The 16,636-nt window shown below is 41.5% G+C and overlaps 1 protein-coding gene across 2 annotated transcripts in view; it reads left to right on the top strand.

The window, feature by feature from the left end:
• HECW1 (HECT, C2 and WW domain containing E3 ubiquitin protein ligase 1) overlaps positions 1-5,336 on the top strand; it is a 177,320-nt gene extending 171,984 nt beyond the window's left edge. For both annotated transcript variants that reach the window (XM_009637624.2, XM_009637623.2), the window contains one exon: positions 5,225-5,336. In XM_009637624.2, coding sequence (XP_009635919.1) covers positions 5,225-5,336 — 112 coding nt within the window. The remainder of the gene's footprint in view (positions 1-5,224) is intronic.
• Positions 5,337-16,636: the final 11,300 nt, after the last annotated feature.

The following is a 16,636-nucleotide window of genomic DNA, read 5'->3' as shown; positions in this document are numbered from 1 at the left end:
GAGCAAAGATAATACCTAAACCAGCCATGCTTTTGCACTTGCAACTGCAACATGACAGTCTCAGAAAAGAGGCATGGTGTAAGTTTCTAAAATGTAGCACTTTTCGAAGAATAGCCACTAATACATAACACCTAGAGTGCTTCTTGAAAGTGCTGAGGATAAGCAAGACTTCTTCAGGAAGGCTGAGAATTTCATTCTAAACTGGTGCACTTGTTCATCAGTACCAGTTCCCCTACATGAACAGGGCAATGGCGGTGTAATATGTTCCTGTAAGGCAAGTAAGAGTTAGATTACACCAGTAGTTTATTACTGGAGTGTGCGTGTGTAGCAGACACGTTATTCCTATCTATATTTACTTTGAGTCCACACACATTAGAAAGTCAAAGTGCTATACAGCTCAGAGATGCTGCTCTAATCCCAGATCTCTAGACGATGACCCTAAAGCAGGTTCCAAAGAGACTGCCAGATTTACAGATCTGTCAGTGTAAATCTCCAGCATGGTTTCTTCCAAACTGATGTAGCTTGTTGGATGAAGTAACACTGAATAGGTAAAAGGTTCAACCACTCCTTCATCAAGGTTGAGATTTAGTCTCCCTATCTAATATGCAAAACTTTCTCCCAAAATAAAGGATTTACATATTTTACTTCTTTTAATTGGTTGGCTGAGTAGGGATGGATGGAGCATTCTTCCAGCAGGAAGCAGGAAGCCTCTCTTCACCTTTCCTGGGTCATGCAGCTACTTAACACAGAACCAGTTTTAGCAGTAGTTTTGCAAGAACTTATTCTTTGTTCCTCACCAAACATTAATGAACAGACACTGGGTTTCTAGCTGGAATAACATAGCTTCATCTGATATTGTGGGAGCGGAGCTCCTGGTCCAAAACAAACCTGTGCAAAGTGTTTTCTGCTATAGCTATGGGAGACAACAGTTCCCTCTCCTTAAAACCTGAGCCTGCAAAAGTGTTCAGTGCCTACAAATGCCACTGCCCCATCTTCTGGTTGCACTCCACTCCCGTCAGCTCCAAGGTTATTTCTGTTTGAGTACCAGTTAAGTAAGGACCTCAGCATGTATCCCAGTGAGTCAAATAATCACATCTGACGCAATGAGGTTGCTTTCCCCATCAGTGCTGAGCTGCAACTACCCTTTCATCAAAAGAGGTTTTCATTCAGCAGAGTAATATTAGTGATTACCACCATACTGTCTGTGGTTTATGTATAATAGAGATTACCAGTGCTAGTAAATATCTGATCTTTTGTAAGAGAATTCTGTCCTTCTCTATTAGATGATCAAGTAATTAATCACCCCAGAATCCCATATAGCAATTAAAAAAAGATTGTGTATGGCTACAAAGAACTTTGTTCTCATCATTTCCTTCTTTCCCAGTGGACTGAGTGTGTGTGCTTTGCTGTCTTTTATCATTCCTTATCTCCCATCCCTCTTCTCTTTCCTCCTTTCTCACACACAACAGAAATACCATCTACAAATCTCCATTCATCTATTAAGCAGTGGTTCCCAGACCATATAAGTGTTCCTTCTTACAGACAAAAGGAACAGAAGTTGATACCTGTGGTTCCTGAGGTTGATCAAAGAGGGGTTTGAGGGTTCATGTACAGAACACAAGGTGAAAAGGACAAATGCCCAGTTTCTGCCTGACAGACGTGGTTACGTTAGAATGAAAGTCTTATTTTAGTTGATACGTTCAAGCTATAAGTAAGATAGGAGGGGGCTCTGTGCACACTTACTGCCTTTGGACTCTCATCATTATGGGGATTAAAGGAAGTGACAAAGAAAAGGAGAATGCAAAAATCTTAAAAGCTTATACTCATCATTTTTAGAGAGAATTCTTAAAAGAAAAGAAATAGCACAGCATTGTGAACAGGGAGCAAGATTAAAGGTTCAGACCCACCAAAACTGCTTTGTGCAGTAAAGACAGACTGCCAGGGAGAACGAAATTTTAAGTGGTCCATTTACTGCTTTACTTACTGGAGAGTGAGGACACGTGAGGGTCAGAGTTGGTTTATACGACTTTATCTTTTTATTTTCTTCTAGAGAAGCCAGAATCCTTTCCATAAAAGTTCTTGCCAATCTAATTCCTATTCCAGGCCTCTCACTCCCTGAACACCCTCTCAAATATCAGCAGGCTTACGTGGTAGGAGGCTTAATCAAGGGAAGAAAGACTTCTCTCATTGCAATTACTGTTTCTTGCACTGCTGATGTAATGTCTTCACCCCAATATGTGCAGCAAGCCCCGTACTACAAAATAGCAAGTGTCCCCTGAATTATGCTTACCGTAGTCACTCCCGCTGGGATCACTAGCAGGACGTCAACACCATTTGGGAGGAACTTACCCCTTTGGAGGACAAGGTGCAGAGTTCAGCAACAGTGGATGTTATGGGAAATATCCTTGCCTCTTAACTGTACTGCAGTACCACACAGCAATATGATATAACAGACTAGAGGCTGAGAAATTTGTCTTTAGTCCAGTTTGGAAGACAAAGGTGTCAGCTTTCAGTTGCAAGAGGCAAAGGCGCTATGCACAGCAGTACTGCTAAGAGAGGGAACACTGAATGAGGAGGAGTCCCAACCAGCCCTCTCTTATTTCAGGTGAGGCAGAATACGTTGTTCAGTTACACAAGTAAACACCATGTCTCACCTTTGCAGCAAAGAACCAGTTAGACCCAGTGCTGGATGTATACCAGGCATTTTTGCACATAATTATCTTATTGTAAGATTAAGTGGGCTTCACTGGCATCATCAGAGTTGCAGTAGATCTACATCAGTTTCACAGACCAGAATTTGGACTCAGGTTTTGCTCTTAGCTATGTATTGTGGTTTGCACCTTCAGCAGGTAGAAGTGTATACCTAACCAGCATAGGACTCCTGAATATTAGTTTTCATTTTTGATTTGATGGCATTTTTTGGAGTGAAAGGATTTTTTTTCCATAAAGTTGTTGAACTGGAGAAGACAAGAGTGTTGCTTGGCAAAATGCTTCAGTGTTTCTAGACATGTTAACTTGTTCTTCCTTTCTTTGTAATAGTTTCGCCTCACAATAAATTCCTTGAGACCCTCTACAGAAGAGTCCACTTCTGTAAACCTCATAATAGGAAAAGGAATGGATCTTTTTTTCTGAGTTTGGCTAGGTCAAGAATGTCCAGAAGTCAACAGCAATGCAAGGTTGCTTCATAACCAGTATGAAATGAGATGGATGAATGTCTGCAAGGAAGTGAACACCAGAGTCAGTGGCTGTGGGTATGGCTGCACCACACAATGGCATGCATGACAGCGATGTCTGAGATGCTATGGTCTCATACAGTTGAATGTGCCACGGTTAAGTACCATACAGAGATAATATTTTAGGTTCAGCAAAGTTATGTTAGCAGAATCCACACCTGAGCCACCGTGATTATGCTGCCTTCCAGTCCTGGAGCCAGGCAGCTGAGCTCCTCAAGACTGGCTGTCTCTGAATGGTGCTCTCTTGCCTATGATAAACACGTTCTGAATGGACTACAAGAATCCTTCAGTTAATTAACTCCCAGTGGTTGATACAGATTGGCAACGGCTAGTAGAAACAACTTACGCTGCCAAAGATTGCCGAGATAACAATAAACAGTGGAGGGCTACTCACGGATAATACACATGAACTGCCATGTTTAATTTCAAGAGTTGTATTAAATAATGGCTTTATTAATGTTCCTTTTTCACTAACTCACATGTGTTCCCAGCTCATTTCCGCAAATTTTGTGTTTATTGTACTCTCTGAGAGTGACCAGCTAACAAATCTTCATTCAGAAGAGGAAAAAGGATGGTAAAAGCTCTCCTAATTGAAATTGTGTGATGCAGTGAAGATTATGTGCCTCTGGCTATTTCAGTTGCCTGTTCGCTTTTAATGATTCACCATCGGTGCTTGATAAAACTCTCATTCTGAATCTGCAAGTCTCAGGCCAGCCCATCTACAGTATCCTGTTTTTCTCACTTTGTGGGTGGCCTAAGAGCTGACTAGCATGGTTTCAAACAGTTTCTCCAAGATAGCTCTTCTGCTTCAGTTCTGAAGAATTAACATCGAATTAAAGTATGAGATAAAAAAGCTTAAAAGTAAAACAACTTCACGGCTTCTGAAAATACTAGGGGCCAGGAGCTTAGTCATCATTAGCCACTGAGGCTACATTTCCTTCTGTAGGGTTTTGTCAATTCACATTTATTGGAGGGAGCAAGAGGAAACAGAAATATTTCTAGCATCACGTAAGACTCCAAGTTGACTGAAAAAAATGAAACTATTTTAATGAAAATGTGCCCCCTCTGTTTGTTGAATGAGCTCCCCATTTTTTGAGTCAGCTGAAATGGGTGAACTGTTGGGGCAGGGACTGTTTTCTTTGCTCCACATTTGTATAGCACCTCACACAGTGAAGTGCAGTCTGCATCTGAGTCTAATTGCTGCTGCCAGAAAAGCTGCAACAAGGTGGAGGCATGCATGGAATCCATTCCACAGCTTCTTTTGAAGGTGCTGCCAACTGGGGGTAAATATAGTGATAGAACTGGGGGAAGAGAGGATCATCGAGTTGGCAGCTTGCTCTGCAAAAAAATATTTTGCTTTTGCCTTGGCTACTACAAATAAATAACATTTAAAGGCCAGACTTGCAGCAGATGGCCAACAGCTGACTTAAGGAACGTTTTCAGCAACCTTCCTTCTTCAGTTAGCAGATCCCTGAATGGTCTTTCAAGAGTCAGCCCTGCCTCACTATAAACACGTGCTGAGCCCATTCTCTCAGTTCTGATAGTTCATCACATCATACTTGTCCACTGGTGCAAAACTTACCAGCTGCTCATGTTGGATGTACAGCTGAGGTGCATTTTTTTGGGAAAAACTCAAAGCAACCAAAATTACAGTAGTGGATTTTTCTCTCTTATCAGGACTTCCAGCGTTCTTCTCCATGAAGATCCCTGCAAGACCTCTGCAATGTCTAATGCAGGGATAGCAGAGAATGATGTTACATTGATACTTAGCTTGTGTCTTCTATGTGAAATATTCATGTGTATGTGCATGCACATTTCAGTACCTTGGATTTTGGTGGAATTTGAGAGTTTTACTTTAATAGTTAGAACTTCTTTTTTTCTCTTGAGTGAATTTGAATGTCTTGCGTCTTAGTAGGAACTTGTTTTCTCAGTTCTTACTTTCTCTGGTTATTTAGATTAAACTTAACATGTAGCATATTTTCCTTTCACAGGGCACACACGTGTTTCAACCGTTTGGATCTTCCACCTTACCCCTCATATTCTATGCTGTATGAAAAGCTGCTGACAGCTGTTGAAGAAACTAGCACCTTTGGACTTGAATGAGGGGGTTCAGGCACTTCTGGTGTTTTTCTGGCTGATGATGTCACCTTTCCTGTCCACCATCATTTGATCTTGGTTTCCCATGTTTTTATTTTTGAAAACAAAACGAACAAAAAAAAACAAGATTGACAAAAGCTGTGCATGAAGAACTGCCGCCCTCTAAGATCTAACCTTCATGCTTTCATCCTCTGTTTCCAATGGACTGCTAGTCTGTATGCAATAGAAAAACAACTGTCTCAAGGTTTCTGTATATCTCTACATACCTCCATTAATAACAATGAAAATACAAATGCAAGTTACACTACACTTGACCAAATGTTAATAAATGTTTACTTCCACCTACGTTGATTAAAAAATAAAAAAACTCATCAAGCATTCCAAGCTTTTATATGCCCGCATCTTCTAAATCAATTCACAGCCCATCTTCCTTCTTAATCGTTGAATCTGCTACTAGGAGCTGGTCAAATATGTCTTCATCCATCCTCCTTGTTTTCCCTGTATGTATTGTCCATCTGAGAGACACCTATGAGCAAAACTGAAATTTTTATATACGAACTCATGATCCACATCAGTTGCATCAGCTGGAACTGGCCCAGATACATGGTGCAGATAAGACCTTCAAAAACTAAAAAAACAACCTGTAACGCAATGCAAAGCATAACAGCGATTGTTATGATTGTTACTTGCCAGTACTGGAGAGAACTTGCACTTCAGAGCTATTGGGAGGGGCATCTCCATTGTAATGTTTACCACACAAGAAGCACAAGGTTGTGCGCACTCGAGAAGGATGTCTTATGTAGCATAAAGGACAAGGCTCCCTTAAATGACAAGGAAAAGGGGAAATAAGAAGAATGTTCTACTCTTATGAATACCCTTGGGTTCTGTTTACCAGATCTTTGTTTTCTGATGTTTAAAATGCTCCTTTCCAAACGAGAGGTCTAGACAATCCCATCCCCTGTGCCAGAAGCCATTTATTTTCTGTCAGGCTGGGCTAATCTATGGTTGCTGAGGGCTGTTTTCAGTTCTGTCGTTTTTCTTTTCTTGTTCAGTGCAAATCTCCATAACCTCAAGAGTGGTTGTAGACAGAAGTTTTTAGTGTAGGGTCTCTTAAATGAGAAGCTGCAGTGAATGAGGGTGCTTATCAGGGATGAAGAGGATTGTAACTCTCTTTGGGCTAAGAATTTGTTGTACTTCCTCTCGGAGTAAGCCCAAAGGCCCTCCAGTCATGTTAGGTACCACTAAACTAAAGATCTAGCTCTTGTTACTGCAGACATGATGCTCTTCAGTTTGGTGTGCTTTGCATTCCAACACTGAAGCCAGGGAACGAAAGGAAAACAGCAGTAGGCTTGTCTTTGGATTAATTTTGCTGAGGTTGTTACAATCAACCACACTGCTCTGATCGTTTCCTATTTATTAATATTTGCTGCCCTTGTTTTCAAAGACTAATCTCAGATTGAAAGTGTTTGTCTTAACTGGGAAAAGGAAATAGGAAGTATCTTTACTTCTGACACTAAATATGTTAAAGGATGCCTGAAATATGAAGTGAGAGACTTGTGAAGGGTGAGTGAAGGTAAGTGAGAAGGTAACATCATAATGTCTAGCAGCTCACATGAAATACCACACCCCCTTGGGGACTTGTTACTGGTAGCTTTCTGTTAGCTATGCTTCAGAAAACTGGAAAATCAGGAGATCAGTTCAATGCCTGACACATCTAATTCCCGTAAGTTTTCTCTCCAGACAAAAGAATTGGACCCTGCTTTCCCACGGATTTTTATGGTGGCTATACAGAAACTCATCACACTTGAAAAACTGCATTCTGAGAGTTTTAGATCATTTTCCTGCCTTGATTCTTAGGTCAGTGGGTATTTGAAAGGTGATGGACCCAAAACGATGCTTCTAAGCAGATATAGTAGCATTTATTAATGATATATAAAATATTTGGGATATTTTAATTGCCTCATTCCTTCAATTTCTGTGACATTTCAGCCACTTTTATAATTTACTGTATGGCTTTTACTGAGAATCTGTTTTATAGTACATGTTACTATTCTTACTGAGTACTCATATTACAATTGCGTACAGAGGTTGGAGCTACAGGCTGGCTTCCTTGTACCAGACACTGAAAATGATGCTTATTATTTCCAGAAACATATCTATTCCACTTGACCAGCCCCACTGCACAGTAGAGATGGAAATCTTAACTTTTTTCTGAGTACATCTGTCACGTGCACATGAATTACATCAAAGCGAGTCACACCAGGAGAGAATGAACAACGAAATCTTCCAATGTATCTAATTTCTGCCTCTTTACCACTGGGCCCCAAAATCCAGTGATTCCTATATGGTTCCTGTTTTATCCCTGGTGATGTTACAAAGTTACCTGCACTATGTCAAATGTTGGATGTCTTCTAACAATAGAAGAAAAGAAAGAGAAGTATCCAACTGGTTGGTCCATGTTTGGCCAAGGAAAATAGTGCATCAAGAGCTATCTCATTAACATAGTAAAAAAGTAAAAAAAAAAAAAAAAAAAAAATCCAATCTTTACAATACTGTATAGTTAAATTTTTTTAAGTATTTAAAAACTATATTTTATTAAGAAAAAGTGAAACTATTTTTTGTAGCATAATAAAAGTTGTTTGTATTTCAGAGAGAGCATCAAAGCCCACTGACTGAAACAAGGAAGGCTTTCTCCTGAAATTCTTCTTCATGACATGTTCTGGCGCTCGCCACACACTGAGCCAGACGAGGTGTTACGCATCTCCATGTTTGGCAGATGCCATCGCAAGCACCTTGTGTGTGTTCCTGCTCTGGGAAACATACAGCATGGCCAGCTACTTCCCACCAAAATCCTTGGTCCAAGCTGTCTTTCAAGCGCACAGCCTAGTATTTTTAAAAGGTTGCTTTCTTAGGTAACTGTGATGACATCGAAGTAACAAGGTCGTGCAGATTTCCTTGCAGGTTTTGTTGGATGTAAAGCCAGGAATAGAGGAAGACAATTGACTATTTTCATAAAACAAAGAGAAAGAAACTGCCATATTCTGCTTTTCTTGCATTCTGGCATTCCAGTCCTGTCCCTCTCTCTTCCCAAATGCCCTACCCCAATAAGTTTTCAAACACTGACATCATCTCTAGGATATCCGGATCAACGCTTCACAGTGCATTTCTCCATTCGTTGCATCATACCATGGGCTGAATCCAGTCCCAGTCTGGAGTGAAGGGGAAGCCATGCATCCAAGTGGCACCGTATTGTTAGAGTAAGCGAGGCAGTGAATGGTGCTAACAGGAGAGAGGGAGGAGCCCATCTCCCTTGCCCTGTTATTTAACCTGCCCATTATGCAATTAATTGACTTTGTTGCTGTAGTTATGCATATGCAAGGCATATACCCTTCCTTGTTCACCTTTTGGATTCAAATGCTGTTACTCACTCATATAATCATCTGTGCTCTCCCCAGGTCTGCGTTTTCATTTGTAAAACACTGACTGTTAATTACAGAATTTCTGGTTTCATTGTTTTCCCACAGGAAAGATAAGAAGATATTCCATAGGGCAGATTTACAGCGAAATAATCTGTTCAGCTCCTTCACCTCAGTCCCCTTTAAACGTGGTGGTAGCTAGATTAAGATGTGATGTCAACATCAGTGGATTTTAAAATGCAAGTGAAAAATGGAATAGGCAATCTGACAGCTTTTGCGAATTGCAGTTTTCAATAGGAGCAATGAATATTGGTGACACGTTTGGTTTCAGAGGGCCCCTATCTTTCTCAAAGTAACTGTTGTGGTGGTGTTAATGGTAGAGGGAGGGAAAGGGATAGTTCTGTTTATGAAATCCTGTGGCCATACTAGCATTAAGCTGAAGTTTATGAGAGTGAAAATAGGTATTTTAAATTATCAGTAGGTCTTCCACCTTGAAGTAGTCTCACCGACTGTTCAACCACGTAAGCTATGCAGGATTTGATCCAGTACAAACAACCGTACCTTACTGTTAATTGCATGAGGTCTAACCCTTACAAATGCTGTCACTTCAGTCTGCAGTACGTCCCACGAGTGTTCAGTTTCAGTCATGTGGCTCTGCATATTCCGAACTTGACGTGTATGTTCTAGGGAGATCCGTGGCTATCACAAGGCAAGAAGTGAGAGATCCAAACTACATCTAACATCTAATGGAGAAATCATGAGTTTTGTACAGGTCCGACACAGAGGACTTTTTTCACCCAGTTTGCTCAAGTGCCCGTGCACTTCTCAATGAACTGTAGCTAAGGTTTGAGTTCGTAGTCTAGTCTGAGAGACAGCCTGTGGGGAGGGGGGGGTGTTTGTTGGGTTTGTGTTTTGTTGTTCTAGTTCCACTGTAACAAGTAGTTGACATACCTCTAGTTGAAAACAGTAGGACACTGAATTCGGAAATGAATGAAAATCGAGTAAGAAAAAAGCTCAAATATACACGCACAGAGGACGAGTTAAACTCATCCTTCGCTATTAATCCTGTGACAGTCTGTGGAATTCCAGAAGGACAAATTTGACTGGAGATTTGTTTAATTTCTGTTGAAATAATAATTATTTGCCCTGTCTCCGTAGCAATATTAATAGGGCTTCCCAGTCAAGATTAAACACTTTCAGTCAAATGCAGACCAACAGAACTTTCTACAACAAATGCGGTGCTTTTTTATTATTATTCTTGCTGTACCTCAGTGTTCGTTATTAAAAGAAAAAAAATGACTGCAATATACTAAATCTGGGATAGGTTTTCCAGTTACCACGAGGTCCAAAAGATTGGATTGTTACTTTCTCTCTAGTGAGTCATGTAGTTCCTTTGTTCTAGTAGAAAAACAGATGCCTGTAGATAGTAGATACTAGGTATAGTAAATATTGTACCATTAGCCAAATTCCCTGCAGCTTCCAATTTATCTAACAGAAATGTCTATTATGGTTTTTGTTAAAGACTACATAAAGTCAATGGCAGGAAAGGTCCTCATTATTGGACTGATTTTGCTTATATTGACAGAAAAATGTCACATGATACTCAGGCTGTGCTTTCTATTCAACCATATCACTATAGAGGAATGTCAATAAAATCACTTTGTTATGGCATTGTGTGGACTGTCTGTTACAAATAACCTATTTCATAGAGGATATATTTTACTAGAGTGGATGGAAACCGGCACTAGTGAAAGTCCACTCATTTAAGGAATTGCTCTTCCAGGATCTTATCCTTTCTGACCATTGCATTCGGGCCCTTCCACTGCTTGTGTTCAATTTCTCAGGGTACACATCTAAAACTTGAGGTTCTCCACATAAGTGTGCATAACCAAAGCAGCCCTGCCTTGAAAGGATGTGAGCTTATTCCTTGCTATAGAAAATATGTCTGGACAAACAGAGGGACAAGAGAGACGTATATACTGCTTACGCATACCTCTCTTCTAGGCGTAATTACTGCGCTATAGGTATGAAATGCAAGTGCGAAGATGATTTCTTAATAGCATATGCTGGGTCTGCATTAAGTGTTGACAGCAAATAAGTAGCAAGATGCTCTGGCATTCTCAGTATGTCACACCCATTTCTCTACTGCTCGTCACTGTAATATCTCCGGCATGTTTCATTAGCACATTCCAGGGTAGACTGACACACCTCAGATACACAGTCAGCAGACACCTTGCTGACCATACCTATTTTCTTACGTGAATGGCACCTCATGACAGATCATGGCACAATATGAAGGATGGGGAAGCTTAAATAAGCGGAAAAATACAAAGCCAGAAAAATACAAAGCCGTGGAAGACACTCCAACAGAAACGGTAAGCATATCTTGGACAAGACAAATCAGCAGCAAATGTGAAACCATGTGACTGTGACAACTCTTGAGATCCCACCTGCAGTCGGCACGGCATGTCATCGTGTGGGGGTGAGTGCAGGTCCACAGGCCCGAGGCCAGCGCTGGCTCTCCTGCGGCAGGGACGGTGGTGGTGGCAGCACCCGCCCGTGCACGTGCTCAAGAAATCCAGGTCTCACAGCGCAGCCTTTGTTCAAAACTTGTTTGCGTGATTGTGCATGTGCGTGAGGAGGAGGAAACAGGGGGAGAGGGTATTTGTGATACTAAGCTACATTTCTCTGTATTTTTCACATATAAAGGAAGTCCATATTTGCTAAAAAGCATCGAGATGCGCTGCTGATCGTTAGGGTACATCAGAGGTGTAGTTTCTGCAGCATCAATCCGTTTATGTGGCTGGAACTACGCCTTTTGCCAGAACCCATTCTATGATAGATGTTACTGAATTTCTGGTAAAATACAGCAGCGGTCTGCCTGAAGCCTCCGTACGTACGTCAGATGTCTGTCTTGGCATGCTAACAAAACTCCATAATCCTATAGCATGTTACAAATCAATAATAATCCCTTCCCACCCTGTGGTAGCAAAGTCACAGTTTTTTGCTACAATGGACAATAAATCCCCCTGTGGCCTGACGTTCATTCTTGTCTAATAGGCCAGACTGGACAATAGCTGTCATTTCTGGAGGACAATGGAGAACAAAGCTACAAAGGATCCGCTGCGTCTCCTCTCATCATAAATCCCCCTTGAGCTGCAAAGCCACACTTTTATTATTTTTTAATTTAATTCTGGTAACCTTCAAAATCAATTTTGCCTGAAAATACCTTTCACGGATATATCAAAACGAAGAGTGTGTAGCTTTCTTTGTTTAGCTCCTACCCTCTTGGAATTAAGTTTTGAAGAAAAAAAAAAAGATACCATTATTCTGTCTGAAACACAAGCCCTGATTCTTATTTATATCAGGCTTCGGTGTAAAGCACGTTTATATTGTTTTAACTCCAGCGTAAATGAAGCTCTTCCCCACTGTGCTATGTTGCAGCTCTTTGAGGTTGAATAGAACAGAAGTCACTGGAGAACACAAAGACTAAAACTAAGGATGTTTTTTTCCTGAATTGCTGGCATGTGGGATTTCATACAATTAAATCCTGTGGTATAAGAAGATAGTGGACCTGCATGGGAAAGTTTTCTGCGTCAATGATAAACAATAGTAATACTAAGGTTGCTTGCCTTTCCTTCTGCGAAGAGTAACACACTTTAGGGACATGCCTTCACCTTTTGGATTTTTCAGTGTGAAAATTAGAGACTGGTTTGGGTTATTTTCTTTCCCAGTTAGACAATGAATCACTTGTAAGAAAAAAAAAAATGCTGTAAATACTCTGTGGTGTGACACTGAAGATCTGTTCAGTCGGTTTCAAAATGGACCGCAGACAGCAGCTGAAGGACTATTGCTGGGTGTGATTTCCTAATGCTGGTTTTCCAGAATCAAAGCAGCATACAAAAATAAATTGCACATGCTCCTATTTTTCTGTTTTCAGCACTTCATATGCTGCAGCCTGTAGACAAAGCAGTATAGGTACCTAACCAGCGTGGGGCATGGAGTCATTGTATTTAGATAACAGCTTTTCAGGAATGCAGCTGGGGCAGCCCTGGAATCTGCTTAGGAACTTTGTTACAAGCTGTGATTTGACTTCAGTACCTCTTAGGTATGTCTTAGTATTAAATCCGATCAGCGACTTTTTAAGAATGACTGAAATTAGTCATACAGATTACTATGTAAGAGTATACTTGCAACGTGTGAGGATATGTTTACTGACAGCTTTGGCATCTTCGGCAAGTGAATATAAACTTCCCTGCTTTTGGCATGCAAGTTAGCAGCTCTAGTGATTCCTGCACTGCTTAACAGAACTGGGGCCTTTGCATTTAACCCCTATGACTATGGTGTGTAAAGCACACAACACGGCTTTTGAACATCATCGTTGTGCTTCAACTACATATTTCAGTCCTCTTCATGTACAAGCCAAGCCGGGTTATCTTTATGCTCTGGAGACAGACATAAGATAAGCAGCGATGCACCCCAAACCGTGTAAAGTGTAGTCTACCTAATTCGTCAAAGATGAATCAGCCTTCAGGACCGCCTTGGCACTGCAGAGAAGCTGTGAAAGTGGTCTGAGGAGCACCCAAAAGAATGCGTGGGGACCTGTACGATGTGTTTTCCAACTTGTAAATTATGTTACTATAGTAGATGTAAAACTCAAATGCAAATTTCTGCAAAATATGAACCTGTGAAAGTATTTGGAAAGGTTACTCTTACATCCTCCGAGCACAAGTTTATTCTTCTGTCCTGGAAATGGTGAAATCAAACACTGTGAGGAAAAAAGAGGCATGCACATTATTGCCGCATGAGCAGCAGTTTATATTAAGTCTCTCACAAATACAAAAATAATTCAATGAAGCTGGCAGTAATGACGCCTAGTGCTGCCACTTAGTGGAGCTGTGCCTGCCTTCCTTAAATTGGAAAAGCGAAGATTTTTTTGTTGTAGCTAGTAAGAAACCTCATTTGTATAAAAGCATAGCGTGGGACTGTTTTTCAGTGGTGCTGGGTGCTTGGAGCTTTTGTCCAGGTGCCACTGCGTGATGACAAGAAGCATTTGAGGAATACAGAAGTGAAGACCTCAGGTGAGGAATGTGTACTTTTCCTGCTGCCTCACATATAAAACGATCACCTCAAGAAATAAGTAGCCCATCAATGCAAAACAGAGAGCTTCATAAGGAACTTAAGCAGCCCGCAGAAATTCCAGCCCCAAAGGATCATGGGTTTCTATCATAATGGAAGCTGAAAGGGTGAATTTAGCACCTGAAGAATAATCTTAAGTTATGTGTGCTGAGCTACGGATGGTTAGCTTTTACGCTTCTGTTATAAATGGACCACGATGATGATGATGATGATGATTTAGGGTAACTCTTCCGTCATGTACAAGTTGCCTGAGTACCTTCATACTGGGAAGAGGGACGTCCTGTGAAGATCAAGCTATAGAGTCAGACTGGTATAACTGAGCAAAGCTTATGTCCCTGTGCAACGTGTTGGATCCACCTCTTCAGGGCAGAACTGCAGTCGTTCTTTCACTCCAGCGCATGCAGACATGAATTGAAAAGGACAGTCCTTTAAACAGAGTACCTTTGGTATTCTCTGCCACCTCACCTCCTGCTTCTTAGCTTGCAGGCCAAACAAAGCTCATGAGAGTGAATTCCTTGGATGCTGCTGGCAGAAAAAAAACCCAGTATGTTGAAGTATAAAACAAGTTAATGTTATCTGTACAAGCAGAAATCAGTGTTATGCCATTTGAGTGTAATTGAGCATACAACAACTAATAATACTTCAGTGACTGAAGCCAAATATCCAAACAACAGGAAAAGGGCACATCTATTTTTTCAGTAGGTAACGTATGAGAGTAACCAGCCTAGATAAGTCTGTTAGCTTATCTCTAAATAAATCAAGCATTGTTCATATCCACATATGTTTCTACTTGTGTGGATAGCACATATCAGCTTATGCTGCAGTATTTCAGACTAAGATGAGTGCTGGTTTAATACACAGGGGAGCCCTAAAACTTACTTTTATTCTTTCTACAGGGAAAATTTAAATTAATATAGCATATATCAGCTCCATAATATTCTGATACAACAGAGCAAATCTTAGTCTGTGCTGCTGCTAATGCATAGTGAAGTGGGAAATGATTTTATTTTGGTCAGTTTTCAAGACAGTAAAGCATATTTTTTCTTTCTGTCATTGTCTTCCTATTCTTTACATAATTCTTTTTAAGAATACAGCAAATCCATCTTCCTGTTGTATTAAGACACTGCACTTCTGATGTCTTTGGTGGTATTTTCTACCCTACGGAAAAAAAAAATAAACTTACATACTATATGGAGTAAAGTCCTTCCAGATAGTAAGAAGCGATATATTCAGAAGTCTCCGTAAGTTAGGTAAGAATATATCTTAACTTTACCTGAATAAAGTCACCACATGTGGAAAAAAATGTAAGCCCATGATTTTTTTTTTATACAGAACCAACTGCTAGGTTTTTAAGGGCATTTAAGAATCTAAAACTTTGGCCAGGGAACCTTAAATATCCCAAAGTATTTTGAGGAATGTCTGTTCATATTCCAGAATGAGTAATTGCATTCCTTTCCATAAATTTTTTGCAGGTCCTCCCCTCCCCCCCAGGAAAAGGTGATTGTGAAAGTAAATAAAGAAGTAGAAAATACCACAAGAGTTAAGTATCTGAAACCTTAATTTAGGATTAACATACTTTTAAGATACAATCTATTTTTCAGGCAACAACCTTTTCTCTGTAGTAAATGCCTCTGCTAACGTACTTTCAGATGTAACAATTTCTTAACCCTTGTTTAATCCAAATTTTATTGTTCAGCAGTAACAGTCCGGCCCTGCTACAGCATAAAAAAATGCTCTGAGCGGAAAGCACATTGATACTCTAAGTCCTGAACTCTCCATTACTCTATATACTGGTTCTGGAATTTATTCCTAAATTATTTATTTCTGCAAATCGGATTTGATGTTGAGTGAATGAGGGAATTCCAGAAAAACGCCTTGTCAGCAGTTGTACTCCATCCCTGATCAATGACCGAGGTTTGGGCTGAACACTGTCCTGTATGCTGGCCTGGCTCCTTATTAGTCTCTTCCCCCTCGTGCTCCGGGAGTATACTGGCAGGCAATGGCAGAGATTCTGTGCCCTTAATGGAGACAAATGCCACGGCACTGCCTCGGTAAACGGCTGCCGTGCAGAACAGGGCTCTTCCATTAAGTAAGGCGGAGAGTGAGGAGCTTGTGAAGTGAGTGCAGCCATTTCTCAAGGCATGAGGCAATTTCCATCGGGCTGGACAAACGGAAGTTGGGGAGGGAGTTCCTACAGACCTCATAAAAACATGTGGAGCTCGGGCATGCATGGAGGAGAGGAGCCAAGGACGCCCCAGCTGTGGGAAAGGCTTCGTTGGAGCTTGTGCCTTAGGCACCACCAAGGCCAAGGTTTCACTGGGTGGGCTCAGGTGTACCTGTCCCCTTCAGAGCTGCCGCTGCCCCTTTCATAGAATCATAGAACCATAGAATGTTTTGGGTTGGAAGGGACCCCTAGAAGTCATCTAGTCCAACCCCCCGCAGGAGCAGGGACACCGCTAACTAGATCAGGCTGCTCAGAGCCCCGTCCAACCTGGCCTTGAATGTTTCCAGCCTCGCCTTCCTTCACCCTTGCGTCCCCGCGTCCCCAGTACGGGCCCGAGCCCCGCTTCCCCACGCGGGCACGCCGTGCCCTTCGGGGCCAGCCCCCGCCGTTTCCCCTCAGGCTTCGCCCTTCTGACGGGCCGCTCCCGCGGGGCACGCACCTCAGCCCCCACAGAGTGCCGGGGTCGAAGAGCAGCCCGAGGAACGCCGGCGCCCCGCCAGCCAACGAGACCCCCTCAGACCCCCGCC

The sequence above is a fragment of the Egretta garzetta genome, unplaced genomic scaffold (genome assembly GCF_000687185.1).
Source record: "Egretta garzetta isolate BGI_Z169 unplaced genomic scaffold, ASM68718v1 scaffold244, whole genome shotgun sequence".
Classification (NCBI taxonomy): domain Eukaryota; kingdom Metazoa; phylum Chordata; class Aves; order Pelecaniformes; family Ardeidae; genus Egretta; species Egretta garzetta.
The sequence above is the reverse complement of the archived record's forward strand: the minus strand, read 5'-3'. Positions and strand labels throughout refer to the sequence as shown.